The 25,225-nt window shown below is 40.4% G+C and overlaps 1 protein-coding gene across 23 annotated transcripts in view; it reads left to right on the top strand.

Annotated features, from left to right (window-relative positions):
- Nucleotides 1-22,949, top strand: part of GATAD2A (GATA zinc finger domain containing 2A) — a 108,083-nt gene extending 85,134 nt beyond the window's left edge. For 11 of the 23 annotated variants that reach the window (XM_043502707.1, XM_043502705.1, XM_043502697.1 and 8 more), the window contains 9 exons: nt 6,302-6,431; nt 6,983-7,123; nt 9,031-9,120; nt 10,603-10,734; nt 11,950-12,138; nt 13,259-13,538; nt 17,805-18,094; nt 20,443-20,626; nt 21,506-22,949. In XM_043502707.1, coding sequence (XP_043358642.1) covers nt 6,302-6,431; nt 6,983-7,123; nt 9,031-9,120; nt 10,603-10,734; nt 11,950-12,138; nt 13,259-13,538; nt 17,805-18,094; nt 20,443-20,626; nt 21,506-21,636 — 1,567 coding nt within the window. In that variant the 3' untranslated portion in view covers nt 21,637-22,949. The remainder of the gene's footprint in view (nt 1-6,301; nt 6,432-6,982; nt 7,124-9,030; nt 9,121-10,602; nt 10,735-11,949; nt 12,139-13,258; nt 13,539-17,804; nt 18,095-20,442; nt 20,627-21,505) is intronic. The other 12 variants (XM_043502702.1, XM_043502701.1, XM_043502700.1 and 9 more) reach the window with 8 other exon arrangements.
- Nucleotides 22,950-25,225: the final 2,276 nt, after the last annotated feature.

The raw sequence follows: 25,225 nt of genomic DNA, 5'->3' as shown, positions 1-25,225 counted from the left end.
GTAGTTGAGCATAACTCATTCCTGTACAGTTGGGTGAATGTTTTTCTCTTGTGCAATACATGATGCTTTTTATTAATAGTCTCAAGTGGGCAGCTGATCTAGGAAGTTTCTATAGTGCAAGGGCAGCCCCTTAAGCTTAAAGTCTGCTCCATTTTCTTACTACACCTGAACCCTACCTCACTTCGTAAAATGAAGGCTATGTGTCACAAGCCGGTTAGAACTGGCTGTTGCTATGGTTTTCACGGTGGAAGGAACAGTTAAAGGGTCACATGTCCAGTGAGGGAAATGCCTTTCTCTCATGACTCTTTGGTGGCCTGATTAGAATACAGGAAGTTAGCTCCCTGCTAGTTGTTATGATGCTGTGATAATTGATGGGGTGACATCACCCTTGCTACACATACCTATTGATTATTCTTGTGCCTGGTTGCTTTGAGAATTGAACAGTTAAAACAGGACCTTATGAGCTTTCTGTCAATGCACTGTTCTCTGATTAGCAATGTTGTCTTGAATTCAACTTCCTTTTGACAAATGAGGTTCAAGTATTTCTGTTTTAAATGTGGCTAATCGCCTCTGAGAGAGTCAGCTGACTTAAGTCTGCCAATAAAATTTTTCCGAACAACAATTGTTTCAAACCCAAATTTGTGCCATATTTTGTCCGCTTGTGGAGGGCATTAGTGGGGATAAGACGACCTTCTTCTCCAAGAGGATAAAAAGATATCTTTCAAATCAGAATTGGGTGTTGTAGAAGTCTGAACTCTGTTCAAATGGATTCAGTTTTCCTAAATCGCATCTATTGGTCCTCACATGGAGATTTTGCAAAAATTGATGGTGTCAATCACAGTAAACTTTCAGTGGCCCAGCTTACTACTTGGAAGTTTACCTAAGTTGTTTCTTTCACAGTTACAGAAACTGATAGTCAGTAGTCTGATTTACTTTCATTTTACAAAATTGTGTTTAATTTTCAAGGTCGTATGACTTCAAATAGTTTGTGGCTTTTCTGGTGGGCGATAGAGAACTTCAGTTCTGCAACACTATGTTCACAGCCATAATTACAGTCTCTATGGTACCTTGTGGCAGTATACTTGTAAAAGCCAGTTATACATGAGGTACTTATGCAAGAACCTTTTTATAGCTTTACCCCCTGCAGAAGCATAATCTATAAAATAATAAAGGGACAGGGTTTGAGAAGATTTATTGTATCTTTTAAAATATGTTGGATTAGGTTTAGCTACATGAAAAACTCTACAACTCTTCCAGATCAATACAAGGGTTACATTATCTAAGTAATGAGATTATTGCCTTAGTTAAATATTCTTTAAAAATCATTTTCAGGTGACTTTTTTTTTTCTTCACACTTCTTAGCAGGATGGGTTATATTTAAAAAAAAAAAAATCAAATGATGTTACTTGAGATGATGTACTTTGTGTATACTGAGACCTTTTTAACTTGAGTGTCTTGATGGCAAGCACTCTTAATTTTTCTCTCCCTGTCTTGTTTTAGTCAAGGCAACCAATTTCGTCTACCTTAGGCAGAGAAAAACTCAGGCTTTAAAACTTTCACTTGTGCCCCGATGGTTATTTTTAAACCCCTTCAGAGTTGAAAGATTGGTTCACTGGCTCACTGTGCCCCCTAGAGGAAACTGAAATTCATTTTCTGCTCCTTTTCTACCAAGGTGGACAACTGCATTAAATGCAGCATTGAATATAGGGCTATAGCTGAGAAACCAAAGGCTGTTTTTGTTTTTTTTTGTTTTTTTTTTGTAGCAACCAGCTTTTAGTTTTCAGCACACTGGTTTGTTTGAACTGGCCTGGCTTTACTGAGGGTGTGTAGTTTAGTTTACATTAGTACATAAGCTTATCAATAGTGGTATGAAAATATAGCTACAGTAAAGGTACTCTGCAACTGTGAGGTTAATCTGTCTCTGTTTTGAGGGTATTGGTGTCTCTTACATCTGGTACATCACTAAATAAAATGTTTCTTTTTTGTTTCTATTGTTAAGTACCTAGATTCTTCAAGTAACTTCTGTTTTGTCAAAAAAGATGGTACTACAGTTAACTCCCGAAGCCGTAATTTAAGGTGGGGAGAAACTGCCTCATTTTAGAGAACATGGGGCTAATTTGCCATGTTTCCAGGTTGCGAATTAAGGTAGTCTTCACCCTAAAGTTCAGATTAAAGGTAGTTAAGTACATAACTTTGCTGCACAAGAGGATTTTTTTTTTTTAATGGATGCCTGTATATTTGCTTCCTTTGGCTTCACTGTTTTAAAAATTGTTTTGGTTTGTGTCTCAAAAATGTAAACCTGCCAAATTATCTGGTCAGCAATAATGCATTGAAAAGTTATTTCATTTACAGGATACTTATTGAAAAGGCTTTCATTGTATTCTTGTAGTTTTTGTTTGGATTTGCAACACAATTTCTTAAGATGTACTCTTCTAAAGTCATTATACTTATCCCATAAACAATATAAGTTCTTCAAGTGCTTGCTCATGTCCATTCCACATTAGGTGTTTGTGCTCTCCACATGCACTGTCTGGTGCCGGAAGTTTTTCCCTCAGCAGTATCCGTAGGGGAGTGGCTTTGGTGCCCTCTGGGGTGGTGCCCGCATGACGCAGTATAAGGGATGCTGCCGGCTCCTTCCACCCTCAGTTCCTTCTTGCCACCAGTGACAGTGCGTGGAATGTTCGCCACTCTTACTAGCGTTGCTTATGCTTCGTTCGTACAAACTAGAATTCTTGTAAAATTTAGTGAACAGAGTTAGTATTAGAGTGAGTTAGCCCTTAGTGGTAGTTAGTTTTGTTAGCTGCGGGAGGGGGCATGCCCCAGTCCCCAGGCTTTAAGCCCTGCAATCGCTGCAAACGGCCCACGCCCATGAGCAATCCGCATAGTAGCTGTCTCAGGTGCCTTGGTGAAGGGCACATAAGTGATAAGTGTTGAACCTGCAAGTCCTTTAAACCTAGGACCAAGAAAGAGCATGAGATCAGACTCAAAGTGCTCCTGAGGGAGTCTGGCTCACTCCAGTCCCGGGGCAAAGGTCCAACTCTGCACCGAGCACTGTGGCATCAGTGCATAGTGCCCCGCCAGCGCCGTTGTTGAGCTGGCACCAATCCACGGCCCTGGCCAAGAAGGCGAGTAGGGGATGGTCTCCTACTCCCCACAAGGGAAAGGACAGGGCTAGGGGCAAGCTAAGACCCGCACCGGGAGGCTCATCTGCCCTGTCAGGAAGTCGGGCCTAAGCTCATGTCGAGTGATGAAGCCCACCCCGTTCCTTGTCTGGAAGCCCAGACACAGAGGTGGGCCTTCATCAATTTCAGGTGCCGTCGACGCCTGAAATGCTCCAGGCTGCGCAAGAGATCCTGACTCTCCTGGTGCTGCCCATGCTGGCCCCAGCGATGCCCAGACCTTGGGATAAGCCCACCTTGGGACCTTTTTGTCCGCCCTCGCCTCAACGATACCGCTCCCCATCGCAGGGGACATCCTGCCACCGTTCAGCTGATCCAAGGTCAGACGGTCTTTTCTCACGACATGACTGTCAGGTTCCTGAGGGGCCTCAAGAGGCTTTACCTTAACCTGGTCCTCTCCAGGCTCACTTGCCCGCCTTTCAAGCCACTGGGCTCCTGCTCCCTTTCCTACTTGTCCTGTAACGTCGCTTTCCTGGTGGTGGTGACGTCGGCGAGAGTAGTCTGAGATTAAAGCCTTGACCTCGGAACTGCCTTACACAGTGTTTTATAAGGACACGGTCCAGCTACATCCCACCCAGCCTTCCTGCTGAAGGTGGTATCTTACTTCCACATGAGCCAGGACTTGCTCCTGCCTGTGTTCTGTCCCAAGCCGCACAAGACTGCTGAGGAAAGGCGTCTGCACGTGCTAGACGTCCAAAGGGTCTTGGCTTTTTACTTGGAGCATACCAAGCCTTTCCATACATCGACTCAGCCCTTCATCGCTACAGCGGATAGGTTGAAGGGCCTTCCGGTTTCTTCACTGAGGATTTCCAACCGGATCACCTCTTGCATAAAGACCTGTTACAAGTTAGCAAATGTGCCGCTGCCGCCGATCGCCAGGGCCCATTTGACTAGAGCACAGGCGTCTTCGGTGGCCTTTCAGGCACACATCCAGATCCAGGACATCTGTAGAGCCACGATGTGGTCCTCAGTCCACACATTCACGTTTCATTATGCCATCACTCAGCAGGCCAGAGATGATGATGGGTTTGGCAGAGCTGTATTGCAATCTGCACAGCCGTGAACTCCTACCCACGGGAACTGCTGGGAGTCGCCTAATGTGGAATGCACATGAGCAAGCACTCGAAGAAGAAAAGACAGTTACCTTTCCGTAACTGAAGTTCCTTGAGATGTGTTGCTCATGTCCATTCCACAACCCGCCCTCCTTCCCCCCTGTCAGAGTTTCCGGCAAGAAGGAACTGAGGGTTGGGGGAGCCAGCAATGCCCCTTATATTGCGCTATGTGGGCACCAGAGCTGCTCCCCTACGGATACTGCTGAGGGAAAAAATGCAACTGGCGCATGTGGCAAGCGCACACATCTAATGTGGAATGGACATGAGCAACGCATCTCAAAGAACACCAGTTACAGAAAGGTAACCCTTTTTTTGGCAGCAAGGGTGGAGGTTATGCTATTGTGTTTCAGTAAAAGACAATCTATTAAATCTGCTGCCACCCTTGTTGTGAAATACTATACACTTGGTATCTGAAATCCCTAATCCTAGCACCAGTGGATTAATATAGGTGATCAGCTATATTTTACTAAAGACTCATTTCAGATCAAGTTCTTAATTCACTTGGCAAATGGCCTCTGCTGGACATCCCAAGCCAGGAAGGTTTTATAGGCTGTTAATGTTTGTCCAATCAGAGAGCTGTACGGTGCAGTGGAAAGAATGGTGCTGTAGTCTGCTGTTGCATTATGCTGCATGGTAATCTGTCTCGATCCTTTTTGGCTGGTGTGATTTTAAACAACTATGTTCTTGTATGACTGTTAGTTAAAAGGTAATTCAGGTCTCTGAATCCAGCAAATGATAAAATATAGCACATCAAAACAACTGACTCTTCTGTCACTCAAAATTCCAGACATTGTCTCCGAAGGTGAAATGAAATGAAGCATAACATCGTATCTGCACCTGGAGAAACTTTCCATAGATTTGGATATAAATTGGGCATGCTTATGGGCATTTAGGCAATGGGCTGTGACATTTAACTTGCTAAGTAATAGGGCACCTACTTGTGGTGTTAATAGAATATTGTGCTGTAAAATCTTTAAATGCAAATGCTTTTCTTGTACCTTCTGTGTTGCAGTGAATTGTATGTGTAGTGCACCTTTATTCCTGCTTCAGTAGGACTCTGGTAAATAAAATTATAACTTTGGGTGGGGGATAATAATCTAGAAACATTTGTTGTAGGGGAGGGATAAGGAAAGCTACCTGCTGAAATGTTGGTCATTGAATACTCATACAGGCTGAAGAGTTTTTAAGTCTTTTGGCATTCAAAGAAGTGCAGTGAGCAAATGGGATGGTTTCAGATTAGTCCTGGGATATAGGCCCTTTCTCCTCTAGGTCATTGGTTTGGTTGCAGTGTTGGTCACCAGTGACTGAAAGTCATTGCCATCTTGTAAATGAATTTGCTGACTCAGCACAGTTCCTAATGGGAGGGTATCCCAATTGTACAAATTACCACCATGTTTGGCATCTCTTTTGGCAGTCCAACAGAGGCAGCAAGGATTTAAGGCAGGGGATTCCCAAACTTTTTGCTGGTACGACTCCATTTTAATGAAGTATTTCCTGCTGGGACTCCAGACTGCATTGAGGATTCAGTTTTGAAGAACAAAATAGCATCCTCTGCCCAGCATATGTGTGAGGTTGTGCTGCATGAAAGATACCAATTAACTCTACAAAATGGGCGTCCTCTGCACATTGTGACATCTTACATATGGTGCATGCAAGGTCATGCCATGCCATGCCATGTAAAGCAAAATGGCATATGCTACACGCTAGGGATCACTGTGACCCCATCTGCTGTTGGTGGTGCGATCCATATTTGTGGTCGTGACCCAATTTGATAACCACTGAATTAAGGCCTGTTCTGACTCATTATGGCTATTTGAGTAATCATGATTGTCCTCTTATGCTTATGGATGGAAATGGAATCTGAGGGTGAACTCTGGTCTTGCATTGGATACTTAACACTTTTTTCGCACTTGAGGCATTCAGGGTTAATCTGTCAGTAACAGCTTAAAAAAAGTAACATTCTTTGCTATGGGGAGAGGTTAAATGGCCTTGCTTTCTTTTGATTTACAGTGATCTAAAGAGAGAAAAGAGAGTCCCCTCACCTGATATTATAGTGTTATCAGACAATGAACCTTCAAGCCCTAGAATGAATGGTTTAACAAAAATAGCATTAAGAGAGACCAACACAGAGGCACTCATGGTGAGTCCACGTTTTTTGATACACTATAGGCTATGTTACTTAGAAATATTGAAACAGGCACTAATTATTCTGAGTTGCAGTTGAGGATGTACAGGATGTAAGATTCAGCAGATGTTTTCACCTTTTTCATATACCGCTTCATGCAGTTTGAGCTCTTGGGGCTGAGGCTATATTAAGGACTGAAGTCAGTCTGTCCATTTTGGGTTTCTACTCCTTACATCCTCTCCTCCCCTGGCCCCATACTTTTTCAGAGAAATATATGGAAACTTGTTAGCCACCCATTCAGTATTTTAAAATAGCACAGTATTCCCTCTTCAGAAGTAGAAACTTTTTGTTTAAAGCAAAATGAGTTGTTAATTTTCCGAGTTTAGTAAAGGATGAATTTTAAAGCCTGCTTTTGCTTTGAGCTCTTTCTCAGCACTTAGTTTCTTATGGCCATAGATTCCAGGTGAATGCTGTTAGTCCCATTGAGTTATTCTGCTGTAGGTTGTCGTTACTTGTACTTTATCATCTTTTTTTCCTTTCTATCCCACCCCCAAATATCTTAACTGGCCTTACAGAAGAGCAGCCCAGAGGAGCGTGAGAGAATGATTAAACAGCTAAAAGAGGAGTTACGGTTAGAAGAAGCAAAACTTGTTTTATTGAAAAAGCTGCGGCAGAGTCAAATACAGAAAGAGACCACTACTCAGAAGGTATTGATTTCCCCACAGACCTTTAACTACTCATGTTTTTGGTTTCTAAACACTGCCAGCATGGTTGATGCCATAATTTGTGGTACCCTGTATAACTCTCAAATCAAATTGTACTGTGAAACTTCAGAATATCTCTTAACAGAAAAAGCTATTTTCTCCAAACATTAAGTGAATTTCCTTGTTTCTCAAAACAATCCAGTCTGGCAGTCCGACAACAGTAAAAGTAAAGACCTTTTAAAATCTATTCTTCCTCTCTACAAAATGGGTAGTATATACAGAGAATGCACTTTAAAAGTTCCTTCTAGTTCCAGTGGTATTCCCCATTTTAAATACAGAAGTTATCTTTTGGAATCTTTGTATTCAGAATACTTATTTAAATTAACCTTTTCAAAGGTGGTACCCCTTCCACTGACTTTGAATATGCATTTGTAGTGTAAGAGCTTTGCAGTATATCCCTTCTTAAAATTATATACAATAGTTTACCAGAACTTTACTGTTGAATATATGGCTCTTCCAAAGTGCATCATGTCCTCTTAGTCTTCATGTTTTTGCTGTTTTTAGTTTTCCTGATAAAACACTGTAAAACTGTCCATTAATCAGTTTTATGCTTTTTAATTTGAAGACATGTTGACAGTTTAAGCATTCTGTGTGAATATTGTGCACTTAAAATCCTTAAACAAATAATCCAAATCCTTAATAGAATATTTTCCAGCATTAATATCCCCAAAATACTTTTGAAAGGTATTAACATCTAAGAGTCACAAACACACAGAACCAGTAGCAAAGTGCTGTATCCCTTACTCTGCTTTAGATGTTACTGATAAACCCATGCAAGGGAAATTCAAAATTCTGAATTCTAGTCTTGGCAGAGGAATAGTTGAAAATAATTTCCTGTTTAACTTTACTTGACTTTAAAATGTGTGTGACTTTATGGATCTTAACAGTTTTTGTACATATTTAAATTTCAGTTCACATTGGAGGTGGGAAAGGAGAAATGTTTTATTTCCCTGACTCTTGTGATATTTTTCTTTTGGAGTCCTTTGTTTTTAAATTCACATTTTTGTTCACTGAAACCAATTAGATGTGTTGGGTACATGAACTACATAATCTGCTACTGAACACTCATGAAGTGAACTTTGGATATTGAATTGACTAAATAGAATGGAACAACACATTTTTAGAACGCTTTCTTAATATCCCGATTAGTTTTTGGGTAACAGTCCTTAACAATTAATGAAGTTTGTCCATGCATTGGGGACTGAATTAGGTTGTATATTGAGACCTATTTAAAAATTAAATAGCTCATTTTAAAATGTATTGTAAATTACTAAACTGTTTTTTATATAATTACTTTTAAAGCCATTACAAAGGTGTGTGTACTTGTGGCACCTTAGAGACTAACAAATTTATTAGAGCATAAGCTTTCGTGAGCTACAGCTCACTTCATCCAAATGCATCCGATGAAGTGAGCTGTAGCTCACGAAAGCTTATGCTCTAATAAATTGGTTAGTCTCTAAGGTGCCACAAGTACTCCTTTTCTTTTTGCGAAAACAGACTAACATGACTGCTACTCTGAAAGGTGCGTGTGTGTGTGAGAGAGTATATATCTATATCTATACGAGTAAGAATGAATGAATCCCTTATCTATACTTGAACACTAATTTAGGGATTTAAACATGCCAGTTAGTGTGTGTGTGTGAGATATATTTCTCACACACACACACACACACACACACACACACACACACACACACACACACACACACACACACACACACACACACACACACACACACACACACACACACACACACGTTATAAGGAGGCAAATATTTTTATTTTCCTTCATTACTCCAATTCTGCTCATACCCTGTCATGGGTCTGTCTTTCTGGTTTTTCTCTTGCAGCCTCCTGGTTCCTCTGGGAGTGCTGTGGCCACCCCTCCCCCATTGGTGCGGGGAACACAGAATGTTCCTTCTGGCAAACCATCCCTTCAGGTTAGCATGGGGGCCTCAGATGTTGCCAGGTTTGGGGCATGCAGTGGAAATGAAGGTGCATAGTAATAGGAGGGATAATTTTCAATATAGATCTAGCAAAGTTGCTCCATATATTGCTAGGTGGAGACATAGTAATATGTTGATGACATCTCTCCTACTTCTAATCTCAATAAACATTCCAGGAAAGTTGTACAGTAGGAGGTAATGAACAGTTCTAGCACAAAAAGCATCCTGCAAGTTTTATTTCATAGGACTGGATGTCTAGAATCTGGTTAGTTGTCACAAAGAGTTTGGTTCCAAGTGGCATTCTTTTTATTGATTAAACCAGTGCTAACCCCATGAATCCAGTTACAATAAGCTTTTAAGACTGGGAGTGGGGGAGAAAACCCCTATAATCATATTTTCCAGTGGCTGATTTTTAGTCCAATTCCAAATGCACTTTCCTGACTGATTTAAGGCCTGATTTAAGATAAGAGGTACTGAAAGAGCCTTTGGCCAAAGAGCACTCTGCTTAATTTTGCTGTGAAACCATCCTACCATCATAAGCAAGTTTCAGGGCACTAGAATAAAATGATCAACTCAAAGGTTAACAGATTCTTTATTTCTATTGCACAGAGAGACAGCTGCCCTCACTAAAGACAGCATTTTAGGAGGAACTTGCACCACAAATAAAATTTTCAAGTAACAAAGACAGTGGAAATTTTTTCAGTCATGGAAGGCATATAGTGTAGTGGTTAGAGTCAGGACTCCTGGGTTCTGTTGCTGTTGTGTCTCTTTCTTGCTGTACAAATTTGGGGCAAGTTACTTTACCTCTCTGTATCTGTTTACCTAACTGTAAAATAGCAATAATTCCCAAATTTTGTGAAGTTTATTGTTTGTAAAGCATTTCTTAAATTCTTGAATGAAAAGCACAATATAAAGTAAACGTTAGCGTCCCCTATGCTCTTCAAAGTATGAAGTTTTATTACTTACTATAAATAGTGATGGGGAAGCTCCAGTGCATTTGTGAGAACCTTAACTCATGAACAGTGGCCAATTTTTGGCTTCTCTAAGTGAACAGATACCCAGATGTATAAAGCTGTATTTCATGTAGTAAAAAGTTATCCACCCTAGAATGGATACCCTATTATAATTGAAATCTTTGTTTTTCTCACTGAAGCAGTTTTGAATAATGAACCTCTGTGCCTTTACGTTCAGTGTAAGGTCTGAGACTCGCCTATAGCATTCCCTCAATACCAATACCAAGAACAGCTCAGAAGATAGACAAATTAAGGCAAGTAAAGAGGAGAGGGAGGAAGTAAGAAGAAAAGAAAAATCTCTTTTTGGGTATTCACAAGGAAGGCGTGGCAGTACAGTGTTTGCAAATGACATAGGCATATAGTCAAATACCACTGTGAGAAACTAAATATAAACATCTATGTAGATAAGCATGTTCTGTTTTCTAAAAATAAATTTAAAAGTAAATGCTCCTCTGTTTTGTAGACCTCTTCTTCACGTATACCGGGCACTGTTATTCCCCCTCCATTGGTCCGTGGAGGGCAACAAGCATCTTCAAAACTGGGATCTCAGCAGAATACACAGATAGTAATGCCACCTCTTGTCAGAGGAGCACAGGTAAGAGTTGGTGTGGTGGAAGGTCTTCCTCACCGCATGAGGTATGTTCTTTCTTTCCATTCCCCTCAGGGCTTAGGGGATTGTCTCACAAATTCTCTCCACTTTTATATTCCAACTTCAAGGCTCTGAGTCATGATCACCATTCTCCTTACCCAAGAGGGTGGGATAAGGTTCTCGTAAGACCCTCTCCTTAATAGACTGGATGCATTACTGTTGAGCGATGCAAGGTCCTTCCGATATGTGCTGACTAAATGCACTGTCACTCCTAAAAGACTTATGCTGAGGACTAATCCAGGTCTCGTATGGTGATGCAGAGTACTACCATTGGGCCATCTTTAGCAGCAGAACAATGTAGAAGACTTAATCCTACTGTGTTTTTGGTTCTTAAAACATTTTTCTACTTACTTTTCCTGTTTTATCAATTTCACCTCTGATGTATGTTTTAATCTCTCTCAATGCCTTCATTGTCAAATTGACTGATGGGCTGCTAGAATGAGGTAGCAAACTGGAGAACTGAAAATGCTGTGAAGGTGTCTTGTTCTTAAGTCCATTTGTCTTCTATGAGGGGAAAGTAGTGGTTGCACCAAAGGAGCAAGGTGGGGAGCGCAGAGAGTTACCTCCAATGGATCTTATTGAATTTACTGTGATCACTGTGTGATGCAGGGAAATTTTTCTTGCTCAGTGGAGATTTATTTTGCAGTCATGGGGCTACTTTTTTTAAAAAATAAATAAACCATCTGTGCCTGCTGAATGGCTAATGTTAAGAAAGAAGGTATGGCACCTGGGATTTAGTTTCCTTTCAGTCCTGATTAATATGCAAAAAACTTGTTCACTCTAAAGTAGAATAGCCGCACTAATAATCTTAAAATTTAAACAGACTATTAGGAGCTACACATTTTTGAAAGGAACTGTTGACTTCAAAACTTAAGCTAAAAATCTAACCATTTTGGCCTTGATAAACACAATGGTTTGAAGTTTAAGCATCTTTTCTAATGTTGCATTCTACGATGCTTCTCTGGGAATGCATTTACAGTCAAAATGAAGCTGCGGATTTTGACAATGATGATGTTGTGTGGGTTTTTTTTTTTTTTGTTTTTGTTCCCTGACTTGCATCATTTCCATCACATCATTTCATCCTACCTCACCTCCTACCCACTGTTTTTTCCACTTTCTCTAACACTCTCCATCCCATCCTTCATGGAACCATTGCATCAGCCCATCTCTGTTTCTCCCCAGCAAATCCACAATATCCGACAGCACTCCAGCACGGGGCCACCTCCACTGCTTCTGGCACCACGGGCATCCGTCCCCAGTGTACAGATTCAGGGACAGAGAATTATACAACAGGGTTTAATCCGCATTGCCAATGTTCCCAATACCAGCCTGCTTGTCAATATACCACAGGTGAGATCCGAAAGATACAGAACACTATTCACTTCTGTTCTTTTGAGACTAAATACAATTACTGATTTGTCCAATTGCTACATCTCATTACTCTGTTTGCAGTCTTCTCTCCTAACTGATGTAACTGGTTATTATTGTTACTGCTCCGCTCTTTGTTCTTTGCTTGCAGGCAGTTCTTTCTTTATTTAAAGTTTTGCAAAAGCTCTAGATAATATATGCACATACGAGGGAAAAGAACAGTCCATATGAATTTGTTCAAACCCAATAAAAATCTGTTCATTTAAGTTAGTTAATTTTAAAATGCATTTAACTTTTGACATTGGAAATCTTAATTGACTTTTTTGTATGGTCTCTGAGAAGACAGAGAGGAAATATGTAACGTCCTGGGGTATGACACAACAAGACTTGGAAGGAACATAAATGTTGTGGACAAATTTTTGGGCCTCAGCTTCTATACTGGGCATGTTTAGTTGGAAATGTTCCCCAGAATCAGTTTTAGTTTCTCTTCTCTCCTTCCTTCTACCCCCTTCTCTCTTCTAAGGAAGCATTTTCTCACATAAATACAATAACCACTATTTAAGCAGAACCCAAAATGCGCAGTGCATTTCTGTTAGTGAACCAGTGAAGGAGACGAAAGCAAACTGTTGGCTTATGATTCATAATCTATGCAGGGAAAAGTCAGCATTTGTCATATCAAAAAAGACAAAATATTAAGGGGAAGTACTGTAAATGGCCTTTTCATGCTTCTAAGAATGCACTGCAAAAAATGGTGAATGAGCAAAAGTTAAGAATTCTGAAAAAGTATTAGCTAGAAGGACTAGATGCCTGGTAATGGAATGCCTAGTATTGCGCTTCTAGGTGACCCATTTATATCGAGGGCACAAGTCATATACCCTGATGTCTATTCTGTGGGCTATATGAAATTAATTTTTTGGTGAGAGATGGCTTAGTCCAGTTCCAAATAGTTTTTGTGATGTGGACGCTGGTCTACTATCACAATTGATACTAGTTGGCTCTTTGTTGGTTATCTCAAAGAGGACAAGATTAGAATGGGCTATAAGGATTAAACTATCAAGGCAGTTGTATTCTGATCAGTAACCATGCTTGTATTTTCTTTAAGGCCTCACCTACTTCAATAAAAGGTACAACAGTGACATCAGCTCAGGCTAATGCTACTACTACAAGTGTTGCTTCTATAGTGAACTCCAATGAGTCCCCAGCCAGTCGGCAAGCTGCTGCCAAACTTGCACTGCGCAAGCAGCTGGAGAAGACGCTACTGGAGATCCCACCTCCTAAACCACCTGCACCAGAGATGAATTTCCTGCCAAGTGCAGCCAACAACGAATTTATTTACCTGGTTGGTTTGGAGGAAGTAGTGCAGAACTTGCTAGAAACTCAAGGTAAGATAGTACCAGATACTTGAGGCTTGTTTATTGAGGGCTTTAAAATATACTAGACTCATTAATACAAGTGCATTAATTTCAAGTACTGTGACTTCTCTCACCACCCTTGCCTGTTTTAGAAGCAGCCTGAGTTAGTGTTGAGAGCATGCAACTTAGCCTTAGTTCGGTCACTGATACTATGTGGATTTCTCCAAATTGCTTAATCTCTTCCTTAATTTCTTCATCTTAAAAATGGAAATAATACATACCTTCCTCAAATAGGTGGTGGTTTTTGCACAGCAGTTTTAAATGCAAAGTGCAGCAGAAGTACTCAATTTATTTCTTAAAATTCTTGGTTTATGTGGTGGAGGGTGCTTCCTTAGCCTCAGGCAAAAGAGGAGGTGTTGGCCCTTCCTTATCTCCTAAGAAGAGTTTGAGTAGCAATGTCTTTTAATCATGGCTGTCTCAGAAGAAATATTTTGGGTTCTCCCACAGTAGTTAGGTAAACTGAGAACAAAAATGTAATACTGGTTTCAGTAATCTCTGTGGCTTTCAAATCTCTGTGGCTTTTTTTCTCTAGAACAGCAGTTCTCAAACTGTGGATCGGGACCCCAAAGTGGGTCGCGACAACGTTTTAATGGGGTCGCCAGGGCTGGCTTAGACTTGCTGGGGCCTCGGGTGGAAGCCGAAGCCTGAGCCCCACCACCTGTGGCCAAAGGCGAAGCCCAAGCGGTTCAGCCTTGGACCCTGGGGCTCAGGTTACAGGCTTCCTGCCTGGGGCTGAAGCCCTTAGGCAGTGGTGTGGCTTGGGTGAGCTCAGGCTTTTGTTCTCTCCCCCCAGCCCCTCCTGGGGTCGTGTAGTAATTTTTGTTGTCAGAAGGGGGTCATGGTACAATGAAGTTTGAGAACCCCTGCTCTAGAAAGCTCCCTTGCCCTTATCTTCAATTCTCTTTGAATTGAATTGAATTGAATTCTCTTTCCTCAGAGAATCTTGTTGGGTAGAGGACCAGTTTCAGAATAATATTACCTGGACATTACCTGGAAATCTGAGCAGGTTTCTATCCAAACTTGTTCCTAAAAGCAAAGAGTATTTGCATTTCCAAACTAACTGAATTTGTGTAATTGAAAAAGCTTTAATTTGCTTGCTGGAGATGAAGGAAGTTGACCTCCACGTTCAAAGTGACCTAGATCTGATCATTTTGTTTTGCAATGGAGCTTTAAGTATGAGGACTCTAGTTAAGACTTGGCTAGACAACAAAGATTTCTACACCGGTAACCTCTGAAGTTATAACCTTGAAGACCCATAGATCTGCCTCCTGTTCCTTTGGAAGGTTTTTTTTAATTCAACTACCTATTCAATTTCACATTGGGTCATTGACTCTGAGGCTTTTAGGCAGTGCCTGCATAGTAAAGTAAAAACCACCCCAAGAACAAACTCACTGCTCCAGTCGGTGGTAGAGTGATCACCACACACCATGCTGCCTCACTAGTTTGTTATAAATTTGACCTGGAGGCAACCATCTCTTAAAACACAATAAGAAAGTGGTTTCCATTGGCTGTTCGGTCTTTGGCCTCGGAGTCTGCCAATAAGACTGCAGTTTATGATGATTTGAATACTTGTGACTACTAGAACTGTGCTTAAAAGTGACTCCCTTCACATTGATCTGATTTCAATTGGCTGCTTTGTGTCTAATCCAGAGCCATCAAATCCACCCCCAAAATACAGCCAGCTTTCCTTGAGAATTGTGACCCTCTTACTATTCTCTCCTCCTAGCAGGTTAGTCATGCTAGTCACAAGTGGGTTATTAGTATGTGGCTAGGTGGGCTCAGCTTCTGTAAGGTTCTTTTCCCTAAAGATCCATTGCCACACTTCAGTAAAGTTTAAAAATATACTTGTTTAAATCCAGTATTTGGGTATAAATAGCTTTCATCCTTACTAATAATCTTGTGTCTCTTACCTGATCCATTCACTGATGTCACAATCCATCTTCCTCCTGGAAACCATTCTTTTGCTGTTAATGCTAGCTTGTGGGGACTTGGGCAGGATAGACTCTAGACTTTAAGATCAGAAGGGACCATTATGATCATCTAGTCTGACTCCTGCACAACACAGGCCACAGAATCTCACCCACCCACTCCTGCAATAAACCTCTCACCTATGTCTGAGCTATTGAAGTCCTCAAATCATAGTTTAAAGACTTGAAGGTGCAGAGAATCCTCCAACAAGTGACCTGTGCCCCACGCTGCAGGGGAAGGGAAAAAACCCCCAGGGCCTCTGCCAATCTACCCTGGAGGAAAATTCCTTCCCGACCCCAAATATGGCAATCAGCTGAACCCTGAGCATATGGGCAAGACTCACCAGCCAGATACCCAAGAAAGAATTCTCTGTAGTAACTCAGATCCCACCCCATCTAACATCCCATCACAGGCCATTGGGCCTATTTACCACTAATAGTCAAAGATCAATTAATTGCCAAAATCATGTTCTCATCATACCATCTCCTCCATAAACTTATCGAGCTTAATCTTGAAGCCAGATAAGTCTCTTGTCCCCACTGCTTCCCTTGGAAGGCTGTTCTAGAACTTCACTCCTCTGATGGTTAGAAACCTTTGTCTAATTTCAAGTCTAAACTTCCTGATGGCCAGTTTATATCTGTTTGTTCTTATGTCCACATTGGTACTGAGCTTAAATAATTTCTCTCCCTCCCTGGTATTTATCCCTCTGGTATATTTATAGAGAGCAATCATATCTCCCCTCAGCCTTCTTTCGCTTAGGCTAAACAAGCGAAGCTCCTTGAGTCTCTTTCATAAGACAGGGTGATGAGACATAAGGAAGTTCTTACGTAGACACACACATTGGTAACCAAAAGAGATGGGAAAAGACATGCAGAAAACAAATGTTTAAAGAGGTTTTGCTTATACAAGTGTTTTTAAAGAATGAGGAAGGGAGAATATTCTTTAAAAGGCATTTACTTTGTATTATGAGACTTTATACAGGTTGTCATAGTTAACTTCTGCATACAGTATAACCCCATTTAGTTAACTTCAGGTTAACTAAATATTGGTCATGCCCATTTGACAGCAATACTTCCCATCTAAACCCTGTTGTTGTTGTTTTTTTTTAATGAAGACTTCAGATATCTGAAACCCTTCAGAAAATTGAGGTTGTACTATATGGGCTTCAAGAATCTATGTGTGTCTCTAGTACCTGTTCATTGGTTTCTTGGGGAAAAAAATGACCATTTTTAATCCATGCATAATCTTTCATGAAGCTCCTGTGAGGTTATTGTCAAATGTTTTTTATATGTGGTTTAGTCAGTTTGGATATTGAGAAAAATTGTAAATAACCTTAAATAGATGGTTTTCATGCCATAGACTTGAGAGGTCCCTGTTTAAAATAGGTTAGACCTGCTGCAACAAAGGATGACAATAATGGGGAGAGTAGGACCATTTATATACACATTTTGGTAATTAGACTTTTAAAAAAAAAAAAAAAAAATCTTGGTGGACAGGGTCTGGAATGAAGATTGAAGTGTCCCTCAGTTTAAAAAAGAGATGAAAGATGTATTGCCAACCAAACAAAACTGTCCAGATGTGCAAAATAGCCATGTGACTTTATAAATGTAGTTCTTATCCTTCCTTAACCCTTTCTCTCATCTTTATTTTTTTAATGATCATACTTATTTTGTCATGTCAAAAAATTAGATGTTAGTTTCCTTGCCACAAGGACTATATTGCTTTTCAAGTGTCTAGTATACTTTGGGGCAGTTTAAAATAGTAATTTTTAGCTTTCATTTGAGCAGTAGGAAAGGAGGGAGGGGACAAAGTAAGGAAAATTTACTTCACAGATAAGGATTTAGAAACCAGAAGCGTAATGCCATAGTTGCTAGTCAATAATGATACTTTTTAGGGGTCTGAATACAAGGGTAAGGGAAGAATTACACGCAAGTATTTTCTTGCAAAATCCTCTGATCTAGTTTTTGTGAGGAGAGGGCTTTATTTAACTCCCATGGCTCTGGGATGGTATATGGCTCCACTGTGTATTCTTTAGGTAGTCTGCTTTGGTAAGTAACTGCTTGTTGCCAAGATTCAGACTTGCTTGATGCGTAGATAAAAATTGGTTAAAGTTGTTACTAAGAGTAGTAAATGAAGCTGTGTGAGAGGATAAAAAGGATAAAATAGGAACATAAACGGACACCCACTTGGAGTGATGGGAGCTTGTGAACAAAAGCATAGCTATTTTTAGAACCTGCAGTGGTGAGCTAAACTGGTTGCATTCCACAGGTAAAGTTTCAGTCACAGCCTCATCTCAGGAGCCCTATATGTGTGCTCAATGTAAGACTGACTTCACTTGCCGCTGGAGGGAAGAGAAGAATGGAACCATTATGTGTGAAACCTGTATGACATCGAATCAGAAAAAGGCCCTCAAGGCTGAGCACACTAATCGACTGAAGGCTGCCTTTGTGAAAGCATTGCAGCAAGAGCAGGAGATTGAGCAGCGGATACTGCAACAGACTGCTTCTCCTGTACAGACCAAGTCAGAACCTGTAGTCCAGCACCACTCACTCAAGCAGGTAGGAATCCTTCAGTACTAAATTAGCCATTGCAGATGATCAAGAAAGGCTTCCTCTGCTGTACATGCCCATTGTGCTCCTGCCATACATTTTAAAAGACCATGCACCTGTTTTGCACCACACACAGGTGTGAACGTTGATACAAGAGCTTGTTGTATAACCTCTGAAGCATATTTTGAATTAAGTTTTTTTGACTGCCCTGTTGTTAATCCAGTGTGCTATGGTAAGGGAATCCTAAGGTTAAGATGTGAGCTCTGCTCCTAAAGTAGCAGAGAACAAACACTTACTTCTGCAGAGGCATCCTGGAGAGACACTTGCACTGTTTCAAAAACCTTCTCTGGCAGATTGAGGAGGAACCCTGATGAATCTGAAGAGTCACATCCAGCTCTCATTAAGAAATAAGGGCATGAACCTGCAAATTCAAAGGGGAAGGGTGCCCCCAAGACTCCAGGGAAGGAGAGAAGGTTTTTATCAACACTGGTGTGTTAAAGCCACCTTCTAGTAGCCACCAAATAGCATGCGTCCTTGGCTGTAACACCAGTGGGAGGGCCCAGTGACAGAGGTCATAGAGCCATTTCTGTAATGCTTGGAAGAGCTCCATTTTTAGATATTGACTGAAATGTTAAAGAACTCCTGGTTGTTTAGGCAGGAGGTTGGGTATCAACGGGACACTTTAAAAATTCTAATTTTAGTTAAAATATTTCAATTGCAAAGACTGCTCTTCTCACCTTGTTTCAGCTGAACTACTCCCACGTATACTCCAGACTCCCACGCTAAGGAGCACATTTGGGACAGCATTCTTTTAAAACCACAACCAAATTCTCTGACATCCTATAACTTGGTATAGATCAGATACATTCCAGTAACCCTGTGTAGATTTGTAATACTAGCAATTAATGAAAGAATAAAAGAGCAGCAAAACTATTACAGGCAAGAACTTGTACAAAATAATAAACTGTTGACTAGCTCAATTATGGCCTGATTATGTAATTTCTACTTAAAATCAATATCACTGGTAAAATGAGACCATTTGTTGTTCTCAGGGTGTTATTTTGGAAGGGGAGGTGGCAAGAGGAGCAGAATAACTCTGCTCTGTGTGACACAGTAGAGCCCAAAAAATAATTGGATAAGTTCATGGAGGATAGGTCCATCAGTGGCTATTAGCCAAGATGGTCAGGGACACAACCCCATGCTCTGGGTGACCCTAAGCTCCAGAGTGCCAGAAACTGGGACTGGATGATGGGATGGATCACTTGATGATTGACGTGTTCTGTTCATTTCCACTGAAGCATCTGGCACTGACCAGTTGGAATACAGGATACTGAGCTAGATGTACCATTGGTCTTATCTAGTATGGCCGTTCTTTGTGTTCTTGCACAGTATGTAGCATATAAGAATGTCTTTAATTTTGGGTTTGTCTAGATCGAGGAAATTCTGCTTCAGTGCAAGTACATCAGTGTACAGAGTAGCAGCCGTGTTAGTCTGTATTCGCAAAAAGAAAAGGAGTACTTGTGGCACCTTAGAGACCAACAAATTTATTTGAGCATAAGCTTTCGTGAGCTACAGCTCACTTCATCTGATGCATTTGGTGGAAAATACAGAGGGGAGATTGCCCCTCTGTATTTTCCACCAAATGCATCTGATGAAGTGAGCTGTAGCTCACAAAAGCTTATGCTCAAATAAATTTGTTGGTCTCTAAGATGCCACAAGTACTCCTTTTCTTTTTACATCAGTGTAGTTACTCGTAAAAATTTCCCGAATTTAGATAATCACAAATTTTGATAGGAAACACTTAGAAATATAGTATAGAGAAGTGCGAAAGGAACTCCTGATGCTGTGAGATGTAAGATCTCTGTTGTTGTGTAACCCGTGTCCATGCCAGAGACTTGGGTTCAAATAGCAACTCGGATCATAAATGAAACTGAGTCACTTGGTTGTCTTCTAATCACAATCCCCACTTGTACACCTCACAAAACCACCATGGAATTGGAACACTGCCAAGGAAGTCCAGAACTGGAATAGCAAGGGATGGATAATGTAGGTCAGACTTGCTGTCTGGTGGTGCTTCTGAGAGAGGAAGTTTACACAGTACTTACCTTCTTTGCTGTTTCTGCTAAGTACAACTGCCTCACTTTTATGTGCATTTCACTTTTAAAAGGTAAAAATAAGCTGTTTTTGACACCTAGAAAAGCTAGCTTTTATTTTGATTTAGAGATAAAAAGTTTGTGGCCAGTACTAGGTGTGGTAGGAGAAGGAAAAGAAGAATGTCATAGCTGTTGTACTGAACATTTTGCAAGACACAAATTTGCATTCCTGTGCCTTTCTAATTAATTCTTCTCTTGCACTAGACTAGCCAGCTGTCTCGAGGTCCCCCAGGAACCACCCGAGGAGTCTTGCATGCATTTAGTCAGTCACCTAAGTTGCAGAATGCATCAGCTGCAGCAGCACTTGGTAGTAGGCCAGGTAAGCATGCTGAGAGACCTGTCAGCAAGAGCAATGCTACTACCTGGAAGAAGACCCCCATCACTACAGGTAGACTTTTTCTTTGTGTTCTTTTCTTTGTAGTTGCTAGTTGCATTTTGTTGGCCAACAACCTTAATTCTTTGTTACTCTTTGGCACCTCCCTGCATAAAGGGCAGTGGCCTGTTGCTCCACTGCCTCACGCTTGGTACAGTTGTTTACATCAGTCCAAAGTGGCTGTAAAGTTCTACTCTAGGAGAATGGTTGTGTTTTACCCTAAGGTGTAAATGATTTTACAAGGTGCAGGGCAATGAACAGGTCCGGTCCTGGGTGTGCAGCTAATACTGTACTGTTAATATCAACAAAAATTTCGAAATAAACATCATCTGCCTCTACTGAAAGTGGGAAATAATAAATCTTTTTTGCTGTTGGAAAGGCTACAACACATACTTGTCAATGTGCTTCACAGAATATTTAACTGTTAAACTAGCATTTTAACCTTTTAGGTTAAAGGGTCTGAGACCTCACTTCTGTTATGTCTTCTGGTCTCCTCTTCCTTTAAGCAATATTTGGAATCCCTAGGAAAGAGGAGATGCTGCAGCAGCTAGCTCTCTGCTGGCTTTGTTTTTTCTGCCCAGTATTGAAATCTTTTTATACCATTTAATTTAGAGTTGAAATAATATTTGATTTTTTGGTCAACTCAGATAGCTTAATGACAAGACTTTTAAACAATCTGGAAAGTTTTGCTACCATTTGTGCAGATGGTTGTGGAGACTTTTCCTTTTGAAAGACTGACCTGTTCTGGGTGATGGTAGTGTGTGTTCATATTTTGAGAGCATCCATCCCCATAGTATCTGGGTGCTATTTACTGAGCTGTAAATTTTCCACTGTTCTTGTCTCAGTCTAAGCATACTGTGACACTCGCTTCGTTCTCTTTTTCTATTTTGTCAGGTGGGGCTCTAGCTTTTGTAAACCCTAGTTTAGCTGTGCACAAGACTTCTTCAGCAGTAGACCGTCAACGTGAATATCTCCTGGATATGATTCCCCCACGATCCATCCCTCAATCTGCAACATGGAAATAATGCAGTGGAACGCCCAAGAGGAAGACTTACCTGTTTCTGCCATTCTTTTTTAATACCACAATACAGTGGAATCTGCTTTAAACCCAGCTGGATTTGCCCAAGCTTTGTAGGAAGCAAGAAGACTGCTCCTCATCCCATTGAGTGCTGCTGTCCTTGCTATGAGAAAATGGTACCAAGAGAGTGGAAACAGACTCGAGCTCATCTGGCTATCAAATTCTTGTGATTGGCTGATGGTGAAGGCTGTCAGGAAGGGGGAGAAATTCTTATTTTTTGGCTTTGTGTATTTAGGTGTTTGGGGGTGTGTTTGTGGTCACCAGCACAAAGGAGGACTGAAAGGACTATCTGCCTTTGGTTTCTTTACTTTACGAGCTAGCTAGTCACCAAGCATAGAGTGTTCACTGGCAAACAAGGATGCACTTCCTTGTAAGAAAAGTGGAATATGAACCTAGTGATAGCAGATGCATTTAGCAGGTTGAATTCATGTTTGCTTCTCCTCTTTCCCCCACCCCAGAAAGGCAATCTACAATTTATAATAATGAGCTAATGATAAATAAGCGCAAACTCAAATTCCAGTTGGTCGTGATTTCTAATGGACTGGTTGCTGCCCCAACAGTCCCAGCAGGTGGGAGGCAGCGTAGGCCTCTCACTTTCATTGGATTCTGTTGAATAGACTTTGTGGACACTTGATGGTCTAAACCCTGATGTTCTGAACAATAAACAGTACTTTGTTCAGTCTCTCTAATCCAGCACAGAGCCGTTGGCCCTTGCAAAAGTTCCCAGAGACTTTTTTTTTTAAAGTGAAACTTTTTTTGTTGTTGTTTTTGTTCTTTTGAGAAGTTGTATTCAAAAACTAGAGCTCCTGAAGCTGTGTGTAATCAGGGAGGGTGAGGGGAGGGAGCAGAAGGATGAAAGGTAGGAGTCGGGCAACAGGTTCTTTCCTCTGTTATCAGTGGAGAAGCAATCCTTCCTAGTCCATGCTTTAGTGGTGTGATGACTGTACAAGCACATGTTGGGCATGCTTCACCCTGATCCCTAGAATTCCATTCTTTCATGCTCCCCTCTATCATATCACTCCAGTATTTCAGTTTTGGTAGAGCTTTAGGTAACCCTTCTTTAAGGACAGGATTCTGTGTGGTTTTAATATATTTTGGGATTACACGGATATGTTTAGAATCATTTTGGTTTGTTTTTTTTCACTTTATGTTGGTTACAAGTGGCAGAAATACATACCTTGCTACTTGTATTGCATATTGGTACTAGAACTAGTGCTGATATGAATTCTTTTCAAAGTTTTTATATATATATATATATATATATATATATATATAAAAAAATAAAAAGAGGAAGGGAGAGTTACTATCCAGATTCTACTTTGAATCTGGTATTTGTTTTCTTAGCAGCTTCAGTTAGATCCTTAATTTAAAACAGTTACTGTGTAGGGCATCCCTTTTCAGATCCACCTATCACATTATGATAAGTTTTTATTTTAACCCCTCTTCTGTTGTGTGAATATCAATATTTAGATACATTTTTTTTAAACACCCAGTAGTGTAGATGACCTAGTTTTGCAAAATGGTATTTTTTGCTGTATAAAGCCCTAGAATTTCAGTTTGACTTTTTTTGTTTTGAATGTATTAAGAACTAGATGAGGATGAGAGGGGTTGTGGGGTGTTTTTTTTGTTTTGTTTTTTTAATTTTCATTCCAAGGTGTGGGGTTTTTTGTTTTGATGGGGTGGGGAGAAAGAAAGCGTGCATATTATTTTGCACAGTATGAAAGTATTTCAGTTCCTTGAATTTTTTTGTTCCTTACAAATACCTGTCTTACAGACTCACAAATACAGTTGTCCATTTCTATTTAATGACCTGGGCCAAAATGCATTTGAGTTTAAATCTCACTTCTCAAGTTACAATCTTGTGCCTGCAAATGGCTTTTTGGAAACCTAGGGTATGAACAACTTCTATGGTCAAAAAGTGTGCCCTTTCTAATGTTGGGCAGCTGTAGTTTCACCCAGTGCTGCAGAAGGGTGATGGAAGAAGGGGAAGAAGCAATAAAGTTGCTTGTTAAAAGCAATGTCAAAGCTGTTTTGGAGAGTGCCAATATCGGTATAGCAGCATTTAAAACTTTAATTTCAGTAGAAAGGATAATGAGAACTCTCAAAGGCCAGAAGATTAAATAAAAATCAAAGCCTGCACATATTGCATCTTGTAGACTTTACCCCCCTCTGCCATATTGTATCAGCATAATTTTGGACTTAAAAAAAGTAAAAATAATATACTGAGGCCAAATTATTTTAGGAACACAGTGTAAAAGATTGATCAAAACTCATTTTGCAGATATTATGCAGCATGGATCTAAAAACAGTTTTGACATAGTTTTGTATCTGTTCTTTGGATGTTGCAGGTAATTTAAAGATAATTATTGCATATGCTGTTTCTGAAAAGTTTGGCTAAAAATGCAGCAAGAAAAGATTCAAGTGGTGTACATGGGTAAATTGGCTTACTCGGTCCATATGTTCAGAGGTGTGTATTCAGTTGACCATGTGCTATACCTGGCCAGTTAAAACTCCATACACTATCTTTAGAATAACTATTAAGATTTGCAACAAATCTTTCCAAATAACTTGCATTTCTCCTCCTTACCTGCCCCTTCCAGCCCCCCCCAATATACATAACAAAACAACACGTACATCTATTGTTCAACTTACGGTATTGTGACTTAACCTTTTAAGTGGTTTGATTGTGGAGGAGGGGCATTTTAGGCATGTTGTAAGAACAAAATCTTCAGTTTATTTTTACTACTGTCATGTTTGGAACTCCTGCCATCAGAAGGGCGATTCTTTTCTCCTACAGATCTGCCCAATGCGATGTAGTTTGCTGACTCATTCTTACGGGCCTGGAAAGAGGTATCCCACACCCCAGTCCTTTTAAGTGAGGCATAATTTTACCTAAAGCTTCCTCTCCGAGCAAGAGATGATGTACAATTTGATTAGTACAACATGCAAATTGATCTCCTTTAGGTGGTACACATTGCAACATGCCCCATATTCCATTTCCCCCAACCCTGCATTGCTTTGCTGCAAATTGCCGCATGAGCTGGTTTGACATTGCTCAAATGCTGCTTGCTTCCCCCCTCTCCTGGGGAGAGGGTTAGAGCAGCGTTGGTTCTTGCAAGCCATATAACCTTTCTTTGAGACGTTGCAACTACGAGATTTTATAATACAGTAATAATGAAAATGACTAACTATTGTACTTAGATTTTAGCAACTTGTGAAATAAACCCCTGACTTTCATTTGAACCAGTGTTGAAATTTGGGAGCTGTGTGGTTTTTTAATTTTATTTTTTTATAATCTAATTTATTATCCGTTTGATTTTGGGCATTGAATAGATTACTGTTTTCTGCCCAGAAACGTGAAAAGTGGCCTGGCTGAACCTTTTATTTTTATAGTGTAGAAGATTTTGACACTTTCCAGTTCATGTAAAGTTTGACTTGCTAACTTTTTTGTATTTTAGGGATTCCTGTAAATGGCATTCCAGCTATAATACTGAGGAGGATTCTTTTTGGCTAATCTTAAATTCTGGATAGCATTG

Source organism: Dermochelys coriacea, chromosome 25 (genome assembly GCF_009764565.3).
Source record: "Dermochelys coriacea isolate rDerCor1 chromosome 25, rDerCor1.pri.v4, whole genome shotgun sequence".
In the NCBI taxonomy this organism is placed as follows: Eukaryota; Metazoa; Chordata; order Testudines; family Dermochelyidae; genus Dermochelys; species Dermochelys coriacea.
Note: the sequence above shows the minus strand (reverse complement) of the source record. Positions and strands in the feature narration are given on the sequence as shown.